At 36.3% G+C, this 22,638-nt stretch overlaps 4 protein-coding genes across 8 annotated transcripts; 3 read left to right on the top strand and 1 right to left on the bottom strand.

Annotated features, from left to right (window-relative positions):
• Nucleotides 1-1,476: 1,476 nt before the first annotated feature.
• LOC110670441 (E3 ubiquitin-protein ligase SINAT3) lies at nucleotides 1,477-6,119 on the top strand. Of its 2 annotated transcripts, none has more exons than XM_021832500.2 (3): nucleotides 1,477-2,234; nucleotides 3,424-3,810; nucleotides 4,906-5,575. In XM_021832500.2, exons 1-3 carry the CDS (start codon nucleotides 2,007-2,009, stop codon nucleotides 5,170-5,172), a joined length of 882 nt encoding a protein of 293 aa, XP_021688192.2. In that variant the 5' UTR covers nucleotides 1,477-2,006; the 3' UTR covers nucleotides 5,173-5,575. The 2 variants fall into 2 exon arrangements, with proteins under 2 accessions (XP_021688192.2, XP_021688191.2); XM_021832499.2 differs by lacking the exon at nucleotides 4,906-5,575 and adding an exon at nucleotides 5,583-6,119 and having other exon boundaries at nucleotides 1,505-2,234.
• Nucleotides 6,120-7,195: 1,076 nt separating this feature from the next.
• Nucleotides 7,196-10,583, top strand: LOC110670446 (E3 ubiquitin-protein ligase SINAT3). Of its 3 annotated transcripts, none has more exons than XM_021832505.2 (3): nucleotides 7,196-7,839; nucleotides 8,995-9,381; nucleotides 9,974-10,583. In XM_021832505.2, the coding sequence occupies exons 1-3, from the start codon at nucleotides 7,618-7,620 to the stop codon at nucleotides 10,334-10,336; spliced, it is 972 nt and encodes a 323-aa protein (XP_021688197.1). In that variant the 5' UTR covers nucleotides 7,196-7,617; the 3' UTR covers nucleotides 10,337-10,583. The 3 variants fall into 3 exon arrangements, with proteins under 3 accessions (XP_021688197.1, XP_058008469.1, XP_021688198.1); XM_058152486.1 differs by having other exon boundaries at nucleotides 7,205-7,839; nucleotides 9,995-10,583; XM_021832506.2 differs by lacking the exon at nucleotides 7,196-7,839 and adding an exon at nucleotides 8,023-8,117.
• A 1,074-nt stretch (nucleotides 10,584-11,657) lies between these two features.
• On the top strand, nucleotides 11,658-17,594 carry LOC110670468 (uncharacterized). Of its 2 annotated transcripts, XM_021832528.2 has the most exons (6): nucleotides 11,658-12,037; nucleotides 12,140-14,114; nucleotides 14,403-15,049; nucleotides 15,644-15,853; nucleotides 16,410-16,633; nucleotides 16,774-17,594. In XM_021832528.2, the coding sequence occupies exons 1-6, from the start codon at nucleotides 11,795-11,797 to the stop codon at nucleotides 16,814-16,816; spliced, it is 3,342 nt and encodes a 1,113-aa protein (XP_021688220.2). In that variant the 5' UTR covers nucleotides 11,658-11,794; the 3' UTR covers nucleotides 16,817-17,594. The 2 variants fall into 2 exon arrangements, with proteins under 2 accessions (XP_021688220.2, XP_021688219.2); XM_021832527.2 differs by having other exon boundaries at nucleotides 11,658-14,114.
• A 158-nt stretch (nucleotides 17,595-17,752) lies between these two features.
• On the bottom strand, nucleotides 17,753-20,487 carry LOC110670469 (phosphatidylinositol 4-kinase gamma 4). The gene is made up of 2 exons (XM_021832530.2): nucleotides 18,638-20,487; nucleotides 17,753-18,352 (listed from the first exon to the last, which is right to left on the bottom strand). The coding sequence occupies exons 1-2, from the start codon at nucleotides 20,009-20,011 to the stop codon at nucleotides 17,966-17,968; spliced, it is 1,761 nt and encodes a 586-aa protein (XP_021688222.2). The 5' UTR covers nucleotides 20,012-20,487; the 3' UTR covers nucleotides 17,753-17,965.
• Nucleotides 20,488-22,638: the final 2,151 nt, after the last annotated feature.

Below are 22,638 nucleotides of genomic sequence, written 5' to 3'. Positions count from 1 at the left end.
AATCACTGGGGTAGTGTAGATTATGATGCAGTTATTCTAAAAGAAAAATAGCAGAGCAAACTATTTGCGCACTATTTAGCAAGAAGAGTAAGTAGAAACATACCCATATTGAGGTCCATTGCGCAATGTGAATTTTGTTAGAGAAGAGATTTTAGATTTTGCCATTTTCCGGGACCCATCATACCCCGAGACAATGAAGAAAATTGTATCAATCAGATCACTTCAACGAGTTTCAACAAGTGATGCAAGTCTAGATTCTGATTTTAGTAGAGCAATTAGCAAAACAAGCTGCAAAGAATGCTAGGATAGAGATAATGAGGAAGCTAGGAAAAGAAAAATGGATATATATTGTGTAGTCAGAAGCATGCTGCACTTGCAGAGATTTTTAAAGTAATGAATCAGTTTTAAGGCTGTATTGGCTTTATCTTTAAATTCTGCGTTTTTGGGGGAAGATGTGAATGCAACCATTGGGGGAATTTGTCTGCCATAAGCCATAAGGAAAGCTTTGTATTGGTTTTTGAGCAAATGGGCATGACATGCTATACTAAGGCACAGCTTACACCCTGGAGATGCAAATTAGAAGGAAGCCTTCCCAGATCATTGGCACACTTTTGTGCATTTGCAGAAAATGGTTTCAATTTGAAGGAAACGAAGAATATTGCTTGCAAAAGATTGACTGCTACCAAATGGTTGGCTGTGAATATTTTATGAACTCAGATATCTACTCATTGCACTATTAGGGATTCTGAAAAAGAGAAGCATGGAGAGTGCTTTTGTTGGCAACTTTTCTTGAGGTTTTTGTTTTTCCCCCCCGAAACATTTTTGTAACATATTTTAACCACCGGACACGAATAAGGAATTGCACGATAAGAAGTAAATGAAGTCTACAAAGAGCTGACTTCTGATACTGAACACTTACATATTTGGTTTGGCCCTAGTCAATCCCAAATAATCCAGTTCCGCTGATAGCGAGTGAATCACATGGCAGTTGCTCATGGAACAATAGATGAATCAAAGTAGTTAGTGGAGTAGGTAACATCCCTTCTCAAGCCAGACAAAAGTGTTAAAAGTGGCATTGGCAATAGCATCCTTTTACACCAATAATAGATCTTTCATCTTGAAGTAACGTCGAAACTAAGACATCTTTTATGCCATTATCATCCCCAATTCTTCCTTCCAACCAAAACAGCAGAAAATGAACAATCAGTCCATGCTCCACAGACGACAAATATATTACTTGGCACGAAGTAATGGTAATGGTGTCTTGATGGACCCATATTCAGTAGTTAAAACACAAAACGACATTACCAAACAAGAAAATCTAATGACTTTGGAACCGTTAAAAAGTACTTGGATGTGTTTATATGTCTAATTGTACATACTTATTACCAGACTAGCAGGCATACGCTGGCTAATAATAACGCGCAGAAAAGAGACCGAGGAAGAGTCATGAGCATGACTTCATGGTGCCTTTTTTCCATGGATGTAGAATAACAGGGCGCTAACACAGCTCACCCACCACCAGCAGGGAAAGTGAATAATAATAATTCACATTATTTAACTCAAATCACAATAATAACACTTACCCTTTAATTATTCCACCAAATACAATCTCCTACGAAAGCCTTTGCGCCTCTCTCTCTCTCTGTCTCTCTCTCCCGAAACCAGTTGATGTTCATAGGTGACTCTTGCACGGTCCACCTTCATTATTTCTCTCTCCCTTGCCGATTAAGAAAGTCACTTCACCTCTTTATCGTAAAGGAAATCTTGTACATACAGAATCAATCACTCTCTCCCTCTTACTTCATTCTTCCAAAGTTCCGACCTTACATCCCAAAGAACACGCCTATCAAAGAAAAACACGCTTTCGTTTGAACTCCTACTTTGTTTGTTTTCTTCTAGGAATGAAGGATACAGAATTGTGAATACCCATCAGAGAATAAACCTTAAATTTGAAAAATTACCTCTCCTTCTCTCTTTTTGGGGGTTTGGGGGTAATTTTATGAATGGAATTGGATAGCATTGAAAGTGTGCCATCCTCAGATTTGACAGACGAGGATGAGATCCATCACCACCATATTCAATTCCCTTCACTTCCAAAGCCTCAAAGCAACAGCAACAATATCAACATCAACAACAGTAATAGTGTTTCCTCAGCGATTCAGTCCATCAGTGTTCATGAGTTGCTTGAATGCCCTGTTTGTACCAATTCTATGTACCCTCCAATCCATCAGGTTTGTACTTTGTTGCAATCTGGTTGTTGGGTTCCCAATTTGTCTCGATCCGTTTGTTGCTTTTTTCTCTGGGGGATTTTTGGCTGTTGAATTTGTTCCATTTTCGTGGAGGATAAATGCAAGTTTTGTTTTTTCCGAATTGCTTTCAATTGAACTCAGGGTTATTCTTTTGTTGTTCAGTTGGTTGATATGGTTTGAATTGGACTTAGGGTAAACTGTGGGGGCGTTTATGCGTTGATTGATTTTTTTTTTTTTTTTTTTTTTTTGAGAATAAAGATCATTGAATTTTTTAATTGCGGAATTTGAGTATTTGAGACTATCTGTGTGGTGTTTTTATTTTGACTTATATGGGTAAGACTAGGGGAATTTTTGGTGTCAAATATGTTACACAATACATGTGGTTCTTTGCCTTGCCTTTGTACAACAGGTCAGATGCTTTGTAGTTTTTCATCGGGAACTGATACCAACATTATCATATCTTCATTGTGCACGACAATGAAAACTAATGTAAGACTACTAAAAGTGAACTGATAAGTAGCGTGCACGGTTCTCTCCAGTTCTAATTTGGCAAGTAGAATTCTTACTTGAAATTATTCCCTCCCAGTATGCTACCTTCGCTTTCAAAATTACTAGCAAAAATAAGGGAAAGTTGTTTGAGATTTGCTGCTCTCAGCCGTCTGTAGATTCTTTATTGCTTGTTTATGGCAAGCAATAGGAATCACAGTGACCATCTGCTTGCATCAGACACTTGGAATCACTGAAATGAATCCTAGGACTGCTGAGTGTAAGAATTGGTTATAATTGTTCATTACAGTAAAATAAGTTCTCTATGCAAAATCCTGAATGACTTAATTGGAGATGGTTTCATCTCATGATTGTATGAACCTATGACATATATACAAGTGAGATCATGGTCGATTTTATTGGAAATATTCTGGGATAATTAGTAAATACATGGAAGGAGATTGAGAGTTAAGACATGAAATATGACAAACTAAATGAGTATGGACTTATTGTATGAATCTTGTAGCTTCTGTGTGTTTTGGAGGAGACAGTTCTGCCTGTCCTAGATACTCAGATATTTTCACTTGATAGAAGACCATCAGATGGAAGTAGTTTTTCTGGCTGCTAAATTTCGATCATGCTAGCTTGAAGATTTTTGCTAATTTGATCATTTTTTATTGTGCAGTGCCACAATGGGCATACTCTTTGTTCGACTTGCAAAACAAGGGTGCACAATCGGTGTCCCACTTGCAGACAGGAGCTTGGTGATATCAGATGTCTCGCATTAGAGAAAGTAGCTGAATCACTTGAACTGCCTTGCAAATACATGTCACTTGGATGCCCAGAGATTTTTCCATACTATAGTAAACTCAAACATGAAGCTTTGTGTAACTTCAGGCCGTACAACTGTCCGTATGCTGGATCTGAGTGTGCTGTTGTTGGGGATATCCCATTCCTTGTTGCTCATCTGAGGGATGACCACAAAGTAGACATGCATTCTGGATGCACTTTCAACCATCGCTATGTCAAGTCTAATCCTCGTGAAGTAGAAAATGCAACATGGATGTTAACTGTAAGTATTTGTTTTGTCCCATTTAATTACTTATAAGGAAAAAAGAAAAGCTTATGTAATTAAGTTGATTGGATAAGGACATACAGTAAATTTTGGATAGCCTAAATGATCATGACATGCTTCTTGCTTATGGCTAGATCACGGTAATGGTAAGTCAGGGAAAATGATTTGACAATTCTTTTGTCAACAAGATAATCCATCGTGCCATTTATAAGAAGGCATTTTGAATTCCAGTTGTGTCAACCACTCACCATCATGATTTTGAATAATGTAATGGCCGTTATTTACGGATTTTTAAGGAGCCGTTGCCCTTTACTCCGTTATTTAAAAGAAGATGCTGTATTGCATTAGTAATGGCTGTTACCATTAACGGCCATTATTTACCATTAAGTAATGGTAACGACTATTATTTCAATAATTCAGTTGACAAAGAATATATGCATACAGTGTTTTCTTTAGTTTTTTTTTATTCTTTGTGTATTCTAATCTTCCAACTACTATTTCTGTCACATTTTTTCTCAAAATTTCACCTAAACTTCCCATTCTTTCTACAAATCTCTTCCTTATTCTTTTTTAGGGTAAGTTCATCAAATATTCATACTCCACAACTACTTCTTGCAAAAGGTGAGTATTATTTGTTATTTTTTTGCATATGTGTTGAAGAAAATTTTGTTTGATATTAGATTTGTTGTTAAATTTATAATATGAAGCATTGGATTGCCCGATCTATAGGTTTATGTATTTTTTTTTTCTAATTTGAATTATTTTTCAAAATTAATTTTACTAAAATACGTTATTAATAACATCTAATTTGATATATTTATACTTATTATATAGTTGTACATCTTAGTTTTACTTGTATCTACTAATATCTACTCATTTTATGAATTTTGCAAAATTTTCAAATAAATTTGCATAGCGCCGGACTGTTACCATTATGACCCTTGACCATAACTGCAGCTGCAACCGCGATTTAAAACTATGCTCATCATAGATAATATTGTGTGACTTATGTGCATTCCCACAGATTTTAATTGCTTTGTTGACTTACCGGTACTGTATATATGAAGCCCAACGGTTTGTTTGAATGGTTAGGTGAAAGCATGTTGGGTCATTGATCTCATGAACTCTCAACCTGAATTCGAACCCATCACAAACCTTTCACTGGACTTCCTCTCAGGATTTATCCTGGTAGTTGCATGGTTTGGAGTAAGGAGATTGCATGTACTAGGTGTTCGTCAGGTGGTCAAGGTGTTCCAAGAAGACGAGGGAAAAGGAAGGAAAAAAGAAGAGGGGGGAGGGGTTTCTAAAATTCGTTTAATGAGTATGATTCCAAAACATAGTAATTTTAAGTGTTTATAAAAATATGCCATGTGTTTTTACCTTTTTTTTTTTTCTCCCTTATTGGTGTTGTTAACTTCTTGCTACTGTTCTGACTATATTGATGCTGATGCTTGGATTGTAAAACCATAATTGGATAACAAATGGCATAAATGGTAAATTATGATGTGGATATTTTATAAGGTCATTAGCATAATCTTTATTTATTATGTTTTGCCTTTTGAGTCTGTTGGTTGATAGATCCAGATTGTCCTAATGAAGAATGGATTGTTATCAGTGTAACTTAAAAAATGAACTCACACACAGTATTTTTCTTTGTGCGATTCGTAGCCAATTTTCCTATACTTGTGTTAACCTCTAATCTGTAGATCTCACTCATAGGTTCAATTTCCAAGTGAGTAAGGAACTATCCTTCTGATCATATTGTGTAGGTTTTCCACTGTTTTGGCCAGTACTTCTGTCTGCATTTTGAAGCTTTCCAGCTAGGGATGGCACCTGTATATATGGCATTCCTTCGTTTCATGGGTGATGAGACAGAAGCCCGTAATTACAGCTACAGCCTGGAGGTTGGGGGAAATGGCCGGAAACTCATTTGGGAAGGGACCCCGCGAAGCGTTAGAGATAGCCACAGAAAAGTTAGAGATAGCCATGATGGTCTCATTATACAGAGGAACATGGCGCTTTTCTTCTCTGGAGGGGATAGGAAAGAGTTAAAGCTTCGAGTGACAGGACGCATATGGAAAGAACAGCAGAACCCAGAAGGTGGGGCATGCATACCCAATCTCTGCAGTTAGGATGGTTTGCACTTTCTCTTTCCCCCTCCCCCCCCCCCCCTGCTGTGTGCTTCTTTTGTAATATTAGCATATTCAGATATGTTGAGAATCCATATGTATGAATTCTGGAGGCATGAGCTTTATAATAAATTGCCAATAAACTATCCAACGAAGTTACTCTGGGTTTGCTGTGAATTTACCATTTTAGCAGCTGCCTCAATTCTCATGGTGTGCTTCTTTTTGTACTTCTTCAATTTGGGTACAAGTTGAAGTTGCTGCTTTAAATAGCCAGATAAGGACAAGATAACTTCTTACATTGCACTGACTTTCAGCCTATGCTTGTCCATTTACTTGGAAACTGAGGAATAGAAATGACAGACAGAATCACTGCATATTCAAGTTCAGATAGCTCGTATTCTCCTGTTGATTTGCTCTGGCCAGAAGTTCATCTCCCTGGGATTAAGGCGGTGCATTGGAGTATTCAGGGGTAACCAAAAAGGAAGTTAATTGACATCACTTATTTCCAATCATGTGCTATTGAGTGCATGAGTTTTTCTTTTTTTTTTTTAAGCACATAAAGACTCGTTTAAATGAGCACGTTAAGACTTATTTAACAATTGCACTGCTTTTTCATTGCTAAAATCAATGAACTTGAATGAGGAAGAGATGTGCAACTTTTTTCAAGTAATGTAATTTTTAAATATTTTTTAAATCGCGATTAATGATTTTCTCATAAATTTTATTTTTCCTTATGCCAATAAGAAAATTGTAAAGAAGATTTTAATATTAGGAAAAATAAAAAATTATTAAAAAATATAAAATACATTTAGTTACAAATTTAAAAAATAAAGTTAATTACAAAATTATCTCCCTATTTAAAAGTCCAATTCGGGCAAAAAAAAAATTTTCAACATATAATTTTCCATTTTAGGAAAAAAGACATTGAAGTGAAAAATACAAAATATTTAGCAACCAAAATGTCATTTTGCTGTAGCCTTGCCTCCTGATAATCTTAATGGCAGTTAAAACAACAATAAAAATTAATTGACTAAAAAATGAATCTTTCCGTACATTCTCGTTGTTTATATTAATTTAAATAATTAAGTGATTTGTAGTAAATTATTTTAATTTTAATTTTAGTGATTTTATTTATCAAATTGGCTCTGAAATTAAAAATATAAACCAACGAATTTTATCAAATTGATAAAATTAAATTTTAATTAAAATTGAAGATAAAAATTTGAATTTCTTTAACTTTTTTGACCTATTAAGGAAAAAAATTGAAAAATAGAATTCTTCTATCAAAGTCTCTCTCTCTCTCTCTCTCTCTCCCTCTCTCTCTCGCTCGCCTGAAGCCTTTTGATCTTGATGAGCTGACTCTGCAATGTCGACCTTCATTTTTCCCTCGCTCACCTGTTAAGAAAAGCTCCTCTTTTTGATTGAAGGAAATCTTATACAACACGTACTCTATCAGTTTATACTCTTTTTCTTTTATTTTTGTTTTTTTTTTTTTACCAAAATTCCGACCTTATATCTCAATTACACTTAGAACACACTCTCGTTTGAAAAATCCCCTTCTATTCTGTTTCTCTTCTTCAAGCATGGAGTATACAGAATTGTGAATACCCATCAGAGGATAAGCCTAAATTTGGAAAATTACCTCAATCTTTCTCTCTTTGGGGTAATTTTTTGAATGGAATTGGATAGCATTGAAAGCATGCCATCCTCAGATTTGACAGATGAGGATGAGATCCATCACCACCACCTTCAATTCCCTTCAGTTCCTAAGCCTCAAAGTAACAACAACAACATCAACAATGGTAATAGTGTTTCCTCAGCGATTCAATCCATCAGTGTCCACGAGCTGCTCGAATGCCCCGTTTGCACCAATTCTATGTACCCTCCAATTCATCAGGTTTGTACTTTGATGCAATCTGGTTGTTGGGTTCCTAATGTTTCTCGTTCTGTTATTTTCTTTTTTCGTGGGATTGTATTTTTGGCTGTTGATTTTGTTCCTTCTTTTATGGAGAATAGATGCAAGTTTGGTGTTCAGTTTGTTTTTTATTTAAGTGGCTTGAATTGAACTCAGGAACAATCTTTTGTTGTTCAGTTGGTTGATTTGGTTCCAATTGAAGTTGGAGTGAATTGAAGGGGCATCTGCGATTTGAAGTTGTGGGATTAGAGAATTTGATGGTATTTGTGTATCATTGTGGCGTATTACTTTGACTTGTATGTTAAGAGTGAAGGAATTTTTAGTGCAAAAATATTCAACATGTGGTTCTTTGCCTTACCTTTATACAACATGCGATCTGCTTTGTAGTTTTCAGTCATACACAATTATTATTAAACTTCTTGATGAAAATTAATACAAGCCTTCTGGAAGTGAACTAAGAAGTAGCATGCATTGGGCTCTCTATTTGTCAATCCCAAGTTGTGTTTAGCACATAGCATAACATATTCCTTCCCAGTTTCCCTTTCAAAACAACCATCCAAAGGAAACTTTGATGTCAAGTAGGAAAGTCACAGCCTGTTTGCATAAGTTACTTAGAATTCTTGATGTAAATTCTAGGGATGCTAAGTGTGAGAAATCGGTAGATTGCTAGGTTTTGTTGTTTATATTTGTACTTTATATTTTACAGTAGAAAACCTTTCCCTCACCAAAATCCCGAAGAGCTAAAGAGATGGATTCATCACATTTATTTGTGTGAGGCTGTGACCATATATAAAAGAGAGATAATGCTGGGTCTTATTTGAAATATTGGGACAATTGATAAAACATGGAAGGAGGTTTTGAGTAAAGACATGAATTATGAATAACTAAAGGAGTATAGACTTTTGGTGGCATCTGTGGGCTTTGGATGACACATATATCAGATCCCCTGGACTCTCGGTCACCTGATAGGGAGCCATTTTTGCTCACTAGCATCGTTGAATGAGAGTTGTGAATATCTTTGGCCTCACTCACCATCATAACTGTTTTGCTATGTCTTAAAATTCCATCATGCTAGCTCAGAAGTTTTTTTCCTGACGTGGTGAGATTTTTTTTTTTTTTTTTTTTTTGTTCCTGCAGTGCCACAATGGGCATACTCTTTGTTCAACTTGTAAAACAAGGGTGCACAACCGGTGCCCCACTTGTAGACAAGAGCTTGGTGATATTAGATGCCTTGCATTGGAGAAAGTAGCGGAATCGCTTGAACTGCCTTGCAAATACATGTCACTTGGATGCCCAGAGATTTTTCCTTACTACAGTAAACTCAAACATGAAGCTTTATGTAACTTCAGGCCATACAACTGCCCATACGCTGGTTCTGAGTGTGCTGTTGTTGGGGATATTCCGTTCCTTGTTGCTCATCTGAGGGATGATCACAAAGTAGACATGCATTCTGGATGCACTTTCAACCATCGCTATGTCAAGTCTAATCCCAGGGAAGTAGAAAATGCAACATGGATGTTAACTGTAAGTATTTGTCTTATTTAATTACTCGTTAGGGTAAAAATTCTTATCTAATTAACTTCTGATAGGAAAGGACAAACTAATGAATTTTTTATGGCCTTAAATGATCCTTGCTTGCCTCCTAAAGTTCGCTTGGTTATGGTAATGGTAAGTCATGGAATATGATCTGGGCATATTTTTTTCAACAACAGAACCCATCTGTGCCATTTATAAGTGGGAATTCTAAATTACTTGATCTTCTGCATGAAATTGACCATAAATACTGTGCTGCTTATGTGCATGCCAGAGACTGTAATTGCTTTGTTGACTCACCTATAATATATAGAAATGAAGCCCAACAGTTTAGTTGAATGGTTGGTTTAATCTGTATTTAGCCTTTTTTTGTCTTCTGTATGATGATTGATCCAAATGGACTATGTTATCAGTGAACAGATAAAATGAATTTTGCAAACAGATAGTATTTTTCTTTGCCATGATTCAAAGAGTAGCCACTACAGAGCACTGTTTTTTTATTTTCAGGAACCAATCTCTGAATCTCACTTATAGTGCAATTTCTTAGCGAGTACTGCCTATCTTTTCTGATAATCTTGTGTAGGTTTTCCACTGTTTTGGCCAGTACTTTTGTCTGCATTTTGAAGCTTTCCAGCTTGGGATGGCACCTGTTTATATGGCATTCCTTCGTTTTATGGGTGATGAGACAGAAGCCCGTAACTACAGCTATAGCTTGGAGGTTGGGGGAAATGGCCGAAAACTCATTTGGGAAGGCACCCCGCGGAGCATTAGAGATAGCCACAGGAAGGTCAGAGATAGCCATGATGGCCTCATTATACAGAGGAATATGGCTCTTTTCTTCTCTGGAGGGGATAGGAAAGAGTTAAAGCTTAGGGTGACAGGGCGAATATGGAAAGAACAGCAGAACCCAGAAGGTGGGGCATGCATACCCAATCTCTGCAGTTAAGGCGTGCTATATGCTTTTGTAATATTAATTTGTTCCATATATTGAAATGCATGTGTGAATACTGGAAGACTGAGCTATATAAATTGTCAATAAGCCATTGGAGAAGTTATTCTGGCTGTAGTTTGAATTTTTTTTTCCATTTTACCACCTGCTTGAAAGTGTAATGGTGTGCTTCATATTGTATTCTTCAACTTTGATGCATATCGATGTTACTGCTATAAATAGCCAGATCAGTTTTTGAGTCTCACACCAACTTTGGAACCTAACATTTGTACATTTACTTGAAAACTGGGTAATAGAAATCACAGTCAGCAGAATATTCCTGTTCAGTTAGCTTGCATTCTCATGTTTCAGAAGTCCATCCTGGCATGAAGCTAACCTGATGTGGGAGTTGAATTTGGAGTGCAGCTTTTATCAATTGGGTGGTTTAGTGCTTTCATATACTGGCATCTATTTAATGTATGAATCTCGTCCTTAAGCAAGGACGCTAACGCCTAACCTACCTAGGACACAAAAATTGAAGAGATGCAGACTGTCCACTGAATCAAGTCAGCTGTCTGATAAGGCCTCAAGGCCTTCTTAGGGTGATAAGTGTGCTTCCACACACAGGAACATGACAATCATTCTCAGGCTTAATTTTAACCATGATAATGTGCTCAAATTTATTGATAAATTTAATGCTGATATATGAAATTAAACAATATTTGTCAATGCTCAAGAAAGGATTCGTATGGAAAATGAATGTAAGCTGTTGGACTTGGATCCTCTATTTATGTGAAAGTGAAATTTTAATTTTAAAGACGCTAGTTATATATGAGAAAATAAAATAATATTGCTCATATGACTAATTTGAATCGTTATCTTTTGGGCACGTTAATTTGTAACAATTTTATTTAAAACAAAATAATATTTCGCAAAAAATTATAACCATAAGTGATATTTATATTTTTTTCTTACAAAGTTATCATTTACAAGAGAATATTAGGTTTAAAAAATGAAATTCACAAAATATGCAAAAAATATATGTAATTACATTTTTTTATAAAATAATGTAACAAAATATTATATTTAAATCAATAGCAATGAAATGAATTATTCAAACTCAATAATAAAAATGTAAATAATATTATTCATCATTATCAATTTAAAATAATTTTATTATATTGATTTTATAAAAAATTTTATTTATAAATTTTATTTTTCTGAACAGAAAAATTTTCATATTCGATGACTTTTGCATAATAATAATAGTAATTATATATTTTAAAATTTAATAAAATTAAAATTATTAGTAAACACTTTATTATATAATCTCTTCTGTTCATGCTCTTCCGCGAACCAAAGAGTGCCCCAGGGTTTTTAGCAGCAATGGCCAATCTCTTCAAAATCCATAAACCTCTCTTCTCAGAGTGACGAAGTCTGGTTTTTTCCCGTTTCTTTAACCTTTCATCCTGAGTAATGGAGCTTCCCAGTCCTTCAGTTTCAAACAGAAATCTGTTTGTTCCACGCTTTTCCTTCTTCACTCGCAAATTTTCCTTTAAAACTTGCAACACCAAAACCCCCTCCAAATTCCACAAAAACCTTTCTACTCCATTCCATTTATCATTCTCAACCACCAGAATTGTGCATGTTTCGGCCCGTTTTGGACGACCTACGAATCGCAGGAATTCCCTAAGGAAAAAGCTCGTTGATTATCAACAGGTGCGTCAAAAGAATCCTATTTCTCTAAATCCAAGTTCTGATTGTCAAAACCCGAATCTCCATTTTGATAATATTGGTAATACTCAAGAGAATTTGGATCAGGATAGTCTGAAGGAGATTGATTCTAGTGATGGTGTTGGTTTAGTTGAATCCGAATGTGAAAAAACTTGGGAAACACAATCGAAAGAACTGGGTGAATCAGTTTTGTCGACTAAGCTCGATAAGTGGGTGCTTCAGTATAATAAAGATACTGCATATTGGGGTATTGGGTCTGGTCCCATTTTTACTGTTTTTCATGATTTAAAAGGAAATATCAAGCGGGTTTTAGTTCATGAAGATGAGATCTTAAAGAGAAGCCAAGTTGAGAAGCGAGAATTGGGGGATTTAACAAAATTAAATTCTAAAATTTCGTATGCAAAGGATTTGGCCAGACAGATGGAGGAAGGGGGAAATGTTATTCCTAGAAATAGTTCAGTTGCAAAATTTGTTGTTTCCAGGGAAGAGTCTGGTTTTGTAAACGCAATTCGTGATGTTATTCCGCAGCCCGAGTTTGTCCCAGTCCTCTCGGGGCTTGCGAAATTGACATTTTGTTTTTTTGTTGCAATTTGGGCACTGAAGAAGTTGTTCACTTCGGGAAATAAGGAGGAGCAGTTAACAGAATTGGAGAAGGAAATGATGAGGAGAAAGATAAAATCTAGACAGGAAAAAGAAATTCGCAACAAAGGTAGAGTTGAAGTTGTCCAAGAACCTTCTGAGCTACCAATGTTGTCAACTGAAAAACCTAAGCTGGACAAGCAAGAATTAATTAGAAATATACTTGATGCAAAGGCATCAAAGGATAAATTGGTGTTGGTAGATTCTTCTGGTTCCCAAACTACCAGTGGCATGGATTTTGATGAAAAAATTCAAGAAATTAGAGCAATGGCTAGGAAGGCTCGGGAGATTCAGAGCAGAGGAAAGCCATTGGTTAATGAGGATAGAGAAGAAAAACAGTTTGTGAATGATGAATCATCTGGTAGGATGGAGATGTTTGAAGAGTACACAGAAGGGGTGAGTTTTCTAACTGACATTCAAAATGGAGATTCTGATCAAAGGAGGGATATGGATGATATGAGAGTGGAGTTATCTTTAGAAGGGTCAGAGGATGATGATACCAGGCATCTAAATAAGGTGTCCTCTGAAAAGAATAGGGTCATGCATTCTTCTAGCACTTCAGGTGTAGAAGTTTTAAAAGACAGGCAAACAATGGCAAGAGGAGAAGTTACACATTCCTCTGATACTATTGATGATGAATGGTGCTTGCCAAAGGCAAAACCAAGGATTATACTTTCAGTCAAAGAAGCAAGGGAATTCCTTGCTAAGAAAGATAACAAATGTGCCCAGGAACCCAAAGTTAACACAGTGCAAGAAGAAACATCTATGTTAAGTCCATCTAGTGATAAAATATCTGGTGGTAAAACAAGCCAAAGAGTGGAAACAGGTAGACCGCTGTTTGAACCTGTCAATTCGGGCAAAATGTCAGGTCCTTTGACTGCTGTGAATTTTCTCAAAGATTCAATTCCAGAGGGGAAGGAAATTGTTTCAAACCAGAAAGATGATTCCAATGATTCTGAGGAAGAACATGGGTTGCATAATCTTCAAAATTCCCAAACACTCTTAAATAAAGACATTAATGACAGCATGGAGAGAAGACAGCCTGTACAGACACAAAACTGGATGGAGAAAAATTTTGTTGAAGTTGAACCCATAATTAAGAAGATTGGTGATGGATTTAGGGATAATTACAAAATTGCAAGAGAAAATGTAAATCAACATGCAGGTATTGATGTAACACATCTTAACTATAGTGAAGATGATAGTGAACTTGAGTGGATGAAAGATGATGATCTTAGAGAAATAGTTTTTCGAGTCCGAGAAAATGAGTTGGCAGGGAGGGATCCATTTCATTTGATGGATGCTGAAGATAAACTTAAATTCTTCAAAGGTCTTGAGAAGAAAGTTGAGAAAGAGAATGAAAAATTGTTTCAAGTTCATGAATATCTCCATTCAAATATTGAAAATCTTGATTATGGAGCAGGTAATTGACTGCTTGTAAACCATATCATTAACTATTTTCCTTGTCCTTCAGTCTAAAAAAATTAGTTGCATAATGACTTGGCTATTATATGTTATTGACTCGGATGCCCTTTCTTTCTTGTTTTATTCTGAGGACTAAAGATTTTCCTGTTGTAGTGGTTCCAAATGGCTGAAAATTCACATCACTAAACCAATTGGTTGAGTGTAAATTTACATGTCACTGAAAGCATTTTTGATCTTTTTGTTTTAATCAAATTAATGCTATTATTTTCTTCTGCTCATCCTGTAGATGGTATCAGCTTGTATGATACTCCAGAAAAGTTTATACCTCGCTGGAAGGGGGCTCCATTAGAAAAGAATCCTGAGTTCCTCAACAACTTCCTAGAACAACGTAATGCATTTTTTGCTCGAAATGCTGGCACTTTGTACCTTGTGAAGGAGGATGAACGAAACTTGATTCAGAAATCAACTGAATCTCTAGCAGATGAGAATACTGCAACTTCCTTGTCAGAAAACGCTTTAGAGAAGAATTTACGCAGTAAGAATTCTAAAGATTCTAAGACAGTAATAGAAGGTAGTGATGGTTCTGTTAGACCTGGAAAAAAATCAGGCAAGGAATATTGGCAACACACAAAGAAATGGTCCCGTGGGTTTTTGGAATCTTACAATTCAGAGACAGACCCAGAAATGAAATCTGTCATGAAGGATATAGGAAAAGATTTGGATAGATGGATCACTGAAGAAGAAATACAGGAGGCAGCTGATCTGATGAAGAAACTTCCTGAGAGAAATAAGAAGTTCATGGAAAAGAAAATCAATAAGTTAAAAAGAGAAATGGAATTGTTCGGACCACAAGCTGTAGTGAGCAAATACAGTGAGTATGCAGAAGAGAAGGAAGAAGATTACTTGTGGTGGTTAGATCTTCCACATGTACTGGTATGTAGATATCATTTTACCTTCTTTCCTATGGTTAGGTAAAGCTTCTAGTTTACAGCCAAAGAATTATCCTTGCCATGGATGTTGCGACAAGCATTGCACTAGATTTGGCCGTGGACCGGTTAAAATCGGATTGGCCAAAATCAGTTTTTAACCAGACCAGAACCATTAGTTCAGATACGGGCGAAACCGCATTTTTAAAAAAATAGAAAAATTTTGAAAAAAAAAAAAATCAACCAAGGGGTTGAGGGGTGTGGGGGGGAGGGGGAGGGAAGGAGGGAGAACCTTAAAGGCCGTTTATAGGCCCTTGAACCGGAACCACGGGTTCATGCCCAAAACTGGACTGGAACCTCCCTAGGCCAGCCCTAAAAATCTAAATATTCTAACTTCTATCATAAGTAAAACCCTAGGGATGGCATATTACTTTTTCATAATGCTCTGATTCTATATTTTCTTAGAAATACATATATTTTGGTCAGGTACCATGATTAGTATTTCACTCTTTTAGTTTTATGCCATTTGGTTAATTAGAGATCATGATATGGGATTTCTACGCGTGCATAATAATTGAACCGATTCTGTTGCTATTTCTAGTGCATTGAATTGTACACAACTCAGAATGGGAAACAAGAGATAGGATTCTATTCGATGGAGATGGCTGCAGATCTTGAATTGGAACCAAAACCATGTCATGTGATTGCTTTTGAAGATGCTGGTGATTGCAAAAACCTATGTTGTATTATTCAAACTCACATGGATATGCTTGGAAATGGCCATGCCTTTGTTGTTCCAAGGCCTCCTAAGGTAGAGATTTTTATTTTTGCTAATTATAACTTTGACATTTTCAGAAGAGTTCAAGAGAATCTTCTGTCATGCTAACATGAACATCTTTCTTTTGATTTGTAAGAAAGAGCCTTATTGTTAGCTGTATTTAGAAACTAATTTACCAAACTGGATTTGTCATTGTAGCACTTAGTAGATTCTCAAGAATATGTGCTTGTGTCAGTGTGTGCTTGTGTACTTTGAGAATTATTTTTCTGAGTTGTGCGCATTTGGGAGACTGGAATAATATCATGCTTTCAGATTTGATAAATGAAAAATATGAGCGGAGAACTCTATAGTGGAACCAACATTTATGAGTCATTAGTATTTCTTTTCTCATCACTTTCCAGCGGAATATAAGCAACCCTCTTGATCAACATCTTATGCTCTTTTAGCAATTGTGTCCTGTTAGTTGAAACAATCTCATGCTGAATGCTAGGTGTGTTACTGTTTTGATTGAGGAGTTGAGCATTACATTTCTACTTTCATTTTTTTTTCTTTTTTACTCCTTTTATGTGGCTCTAACTGTTGATTTTAGGATGCCTTTCGGGAAGCCAAAGCAAGTGGTTTTGGTGTTACTATTATCAGGAAAAGAGAGCTAAAGCTGAATGTAGATCAAACCCTGGAAGACGTGGAGGAACAAATCACTGAGATTGGAAGCAAGATGTATCATGATAAGCTCATGCGGGAGCGTTCTGTTGATATAAGTGCACTGATGAAGGGTGTTTTTGGTGTCGATGGCCAAAGTGCTAATGCTAAAAGGTATTTTTGATTTTGCTTTGGTTAATCTGGCAGGTGTAACCTATCAATTGGGAGGAGAGGGGGAGGACATGTGGGTGGACAATAACAGTGTAATTTGCAAAATAAGAACCCTACGTATTTTTTGATTGTTTTGTTATCAGAAAAAAGCCAAAGCGGAAGCTGAAGAAGCCTAGCAAGGAATGAAGATGATTTGTGCCTAACCAAGCATGGGTGAGTGGTGATGACAGTTGACCATGACACCATGTAAAAGGTTGTTGGCTGTGTACGCTGCTTCACAAGGTCTGGGTTTTTTGTCTTGCTTCCAGTCAAGCAGATCAGGAGCACATGGAAGACCTTTTGTCCAATGCTGAATGCTTTACCTATCACATATGTTATGTCAAATTCAATCTGCTGCTAGGTCTATTTGGAGGGCCTTGCGTCATGCAGTGATGGCAGGTTGGCAACTTTGACATTCAACTTTGCTGCCTACAGAAGGATAAGCTGGATAATGGCTGGAGCTAATGCACTAAAACATACTAGCAATTCTATGTACTGCTGGGGGTGCTGCTCTGCGTCCATCAGCAGTTTCCATGACATTGATCTTCCCAGGTCTAAAGCGGGCAGAATTCTGAGTTCAACAGAAAAGGTTCTGACCCGGTAAAATTCAAAGCTGCTAGTGAAAAATGACCTCTTTATTTGTGAATCGCTTGCTATTCCTCAGTTTTGTATGGGCAATAACCAATGGTTTGCATAGTAACAAATGGTTTACATTTTCTATGTTCAGCATCAATTTTCTATTCTTAAGAAAGTGGGAAAGCGTGCATGTAATTGGTATTGACGTCGAGAAGAAAACCCTTGGCTTTCCCTGCTTTTATTTACCCCAGCGTGTCACGCAGTATAAGTAGTATGTGAATTTTATGTAGAAATCTAGTATATCTTACCAGACTGATATGGCTGATCTATATCATTTCCATTTTCTTTTCGTTTTCTTTCCTTTGATAAAAGCAGAAAAGATAAGTGCAATAAGTTATCAACACCTGAATTCTCCAGGCTCAATGAATTGGACACTGAGCCTTCTTCTAAGAGGATGGGACAAGCTGTGGGAGATGAAGATGCCACTAAAAGAAATACAGAAATAACTTTAGAAGCCAACCACATTCATGATAAAAAGACTAGGTTCCAAGTTCCATCAAATTAAAAAAAAATCTACCAATAATCATATGAAAGAATAGGAAATCAGATGCAAACAAACTATAGGAACAATTGAGCATCCCTGCCACAAATGCACATGTACGATAACGAATGTGCATGTACACATTTATAAACATGTTATCCACAAAATTTAGCAGTCCATCAAGATAGAGATCTGGCAATCTCATCAAGGCGACGATCCATGATGTGCGATACAGTTTCAAGGAATGCAACTTCGCCTGTGCCAGGAAGAACAGAATCCTGTGCTTCATGGACAATCTCCTCAATAACAGATACCTTCTTCAAGGTCTCTCTGCACATTATTCTTCCAATAGCAAAAGGTGTGAGCCCCATCTCCACCCCCTTCTTCAGAAGCATGGTGGAGATGCGAAGTGTGTATGCACATTCTACTGGCATGTCCCATCCATGGAACTTGAGAAGAGCAATATCCTCTTCAGCATCCAATGATTTTATATAGTCAACAGTACTAGAGTCAAAAGGATGACGAGCTTGAGGCCAATAGAGCCAATCAAATGTGCAATCCTCAAACTGCAACAAGCAAGAATCAATGATTAAGCCTACAAATTGACCAACATATGGTAACATAAATAATAGCAGTAATGGAGAGTCCAAACCTAACTGCTGCATAAAATGTTTTATGATTAATCTTAATTAAACGAAACATACCATGTAAAGGATAATAATAATAATAATAATAATAATAATAATAATAATAATAATAGACGAAGAAGAAGATAAAATCAACAACATATGGAGAGATGATAAGTATGAAATTTCCCGAAACTAAAAAAATGTTAAGCATACAATACTTACACTTTCAGGGAGGCAGTATCCATGATCTATTGGAATCAGCACAGTCTGTCCATCTTCTGCATCTTTGCTCAACAATATATTCCCAGCATGCCTATCTGCATTTGCCATTCTTATATCCAACACAGCGATTTTATGAACTTCCTTCACTGGAAAAGCCCCATGACCCATATCTTCACAACTTCCATTGTTGTCCACGAACATCTGCAAGGAGCCAATCTTGACAGCCACATCCTCTGGATGGTTAAACCCTTTATGAAAACACTTGATCATAACTGTAGGTGGAACCCCAGCAAAGCCTTTCTCATCACCAAACAAAGATCGGCGTCCTCTCTCTGGATGATCCAAAATATAAGCTGCAACTTCCCTAAAAGCTCCTTCTCCAACTCTTGTACCTTTCTTTAACCCTTCCTCGTCAGCAGACAATGGCAGCCCACGAGGGTTGTTCACAGCCATTGGTTCCTCATCAATCGGTTTGAAAACAGAAACAAACTTCTGTCCAGAAGAATCCTGCATGAAATAAGCACCGCCAGTACCCTCCATAGATCTGATTGGACTATTTCCACCCTCCAATCCATCAAAGGTAGCATTTACCATATTCCAAATCACAGAGGGCAATTCAATTTTGGGATTAACAACAATAGGTTCCAATAGTAAATCTCTATCAGAAGGCTTTCTTGGTACAGTAACTTCATAACTTCTCCCATCATTCCCTTCACCAACAACATATTGTCTTCTGACATTCTCTTCATCATTCAACTGTGGTGCCACAATAGACAATTCTAAATTCTTCTCCACAGGCCTCGTCCGAACCTTTGCAGATTTCCTCACCAAAAAATGAACCACAGTATCATTATTATATTTACAGATGTCATCAATAAGCCTTTGATCGTCAAGCGGTTCACCATCACAAACAACCTCTTGCTGATCAAGGTCATCAAACTCCCTCTCCTTCTTTGCAACCTGTTGTTTCACATACCCAACATGTCTCCCTCGCTCCACAATAAAGGTATATTCTTTTCCACTAATAGTTTTAACCTTTATAACCTGAAGATCGGAAAGCCTGAGAACCAAATGCAGAACATTCCCATCAGTGACACCATAGTCACGGATAAGGGAATTGCTCCTTGATAGTTCTCGGCCCGCACAGACCAGTTTTTGGTTCTTCACAACAAACCCTTTACAGGACTGAATCCGTAGTTTCACAGATTCAATTGAATCAGACTCTAAAACACGCATTGGAATCATAGACCCCCCAACAGAGAGATATATCAAGATGAACTCATCAGAGCAGGGGAGTAGTTGGGCATTGACATAATCAGAATGAAGTACAGAACCATTGTGAATTGGACTGACAGCAACACCAGCAGACGACATTTTTCCCCCGTTGTTTTTCTACACTTATATTTCAATAACTGATTTGGATTTTAGGGGAGTTCAAAATAGAAGCTCACAAGAAATTAGACATTTTTTTTTCATTGTTAATGACCATCTAATTACAACATAGATGATCAAAAAACACTACAAGACGAATGCTGAAACTTCAGTATAGGAAACCCAGAAACAAATTCTGAAAATCAGAGCCGAAACATATCGCAAACAAAGAAAAGATCAAATTGGGGGTCAACGGCTAGGAGATCAAGAAATGTAGAAAAATACAAAAGGATAGACAATATAAGAGGAGAAAAGAAAGGGAGAAAAAATCCTTACCAAGCCGGAAGAACCGAAGAGAAAGGAAGAGAAACCGGAGGTTAAATTGGGCTTAAATTTTACTAAATTAATCTGAATCACCGATGGCGTAGAAGATTTTTTGTGCTCGTGAACAAGGGAGAAGCAATTGAGAAGAAAACAAAACGCGTGGAGCCGCCTCGATTTTATAGGCACCGCGTTCAAAGTACGACTTTTGACAATAATTATTATTATTATTATTTTTAATTTTGGGGTTTTTGGTCAAATAAATGCAAAAGCATATTATTAGAGAAAGCCAGAGAGGCATACTTTGTTCATACTTGGAGTAATCTGCTCCCCATACTTATTATTATATTTATTTCTTTATTATCATATAATTAAAATTTTATAAATATTAAAAAAATAATTACACAGATATAAAAACTTTTTATATATTATTCACAAATATTAAAGAATATTTAATGATAGAGTCTAGTAATAACCGGTAATCATCTTCGTCTATCGTCCATATAAGGTGAGAACTATTTTGACTGCTCCAAAGTGCAGGAAGTGTACCCTTACCATTTTCATTGAGGGATAAATTAATTGTTTGTTTTTAAATTATTGAAATTTATTTAATTAAATTTATTTATTTACATTTGGAATAAAGTCTCTCATACAGTTGATAATTTCAAAACATTATTAGATTTGTTTGGTAGAACCTTTGTCTTTTCCATTGAGGGATAAAAGGAGAAGAAATCTCCAAAATGACATTGTTTAGCGATAGTGGATCTGAGAGCACAATGATCAAGACGAGATGTCTATAGAGGATGAATTCTGCATGATTTTTTTCACTTTTTGTACAATTGTGGTTTGTGCAGTACTCCAAGGAGTGGCCTATTTTTTCAGTATTTTTGACAAGAGAGAAGTGTATCTGAACACATGTGAAATAAAGTCTCTTAAATAGTTGATAATTCCAAGAAACTGTTAGATTTATTTGGTAGTCAGATCCTTATTTGTAAACTTTAATAACTTCTGAGCAATTTGGGGTCCATGATGATATTTTTCATTTTCAAATTGCATTCCCAGAAATTCAATATTGGTCTGAGCCAAGTGAACAGATAGTAGGCTGCTATGGCTTCTGATAGAGGCTTGAAGGGAAGATTATGATTCTCATTGGCAATCCTTAATTTTTTTCGCAACAATGAAGTAGAAGCAAATCATTCAAGGAAGCGCCATATTAGGCTCTATTGATTTTCTATGTCTCCAAGGAAATTATAGAGCCCTAGGGTAGAAACTATTCGCAGAAAGCCTGCAACAAGTCCCATTTTCAGATTAAATGCAAAGAAAAAGCCTGTGCCTATAAAAATAAGAAGTTGAAAATGAAAGAGGTGATTTTTTGTAAATTCATTGATTCGGATAAGTGTCATTAATGCATTGCATCCTAGTAGAAAACTTTCAAGTGCAGGAATTTTGGAAATAGAAGATGTGATTTTTTGTAAATTCAATGATTTGACTCAGTGTCATTGATGCATTGCATCCTGGTGAAAAACTTTTCAGTGCAAGAATTAAAAATAAAAGAGTTTTAGTGCTAGAAGACTTCAATCCTAAATCAGTCAGCTTGATAAATACCTCACAGCCATGATTCATCAAAAAAGATTCAGACAAGACTTCATGCAAAAATAAAATAGTCAAAAATCAAAAGATTGAAATCTCATATTGCTCAAATAGAAACAGACCTAGCCTATCACAAATAAACCCATACACTTGTTGATAATATGTTTTCATCTTACAGACTATCTCCTTATCAACTTAAATCATCCATGACTTTTAGACCCTCTATTTTTAATACACACCCTAAACTATCCCAGGAAACTTCCACACCTAAACAACCATCTTTTAATCCTTTTCAGTCACAATCCCAACCATCAAAAAGTATTTCTTCATCTAAATCAATGGAGGAAGAAAAGCCTTTGCCAAGATACCACAAAAATTAAAAACCTATGTATCTTTAAGACCCAACTCCTTTGATGACCATCCAAATACTATAATTTGAAACAAAAGAATCTTCTAAATCTTCAAAGGAAGAATATTTTGATTCTGACCTTAAAGCAAACTTGACAGATATTACCAATCTTCTCATGGCTACTTCCATTGAGTCTAATGCAAATGAAACCCCTGAAGAAACTATGGAAGAAGAAACACATCTTGGCCAAACTTCACAAGGAAGATCTTATACTCGTTCAACTGGTGGGCCCTAGTTTACACTTGATGATGTTCCTCCATCAAAATGGAGAGAAAGGATGCTTGAATTTAGAGCCTAGATTGATCTACAG

Source organism: Hevea brasiliensis, chromosome 9, assembly GCF_030052815.1.
Source record: "Hevea brasiliensis isolate MT/VB/25A 57/8 chromosome 9, ASM3005281v1, whole genome shotgun sequence".
NCBI classification, from domain to species: domain Eukaryota; kingdom Viridiplantae; phylum Streptophyta; class Magnoliopsida; order Malpighiales; family Euphorbiaceae; genus Hevea; species Hevea brasiliensis.
The sequence above is the reverse complement of the archived record's forward strand: the minus strand, read 5'-3'. Positions and strand labels throughout refer to the sequence as shown.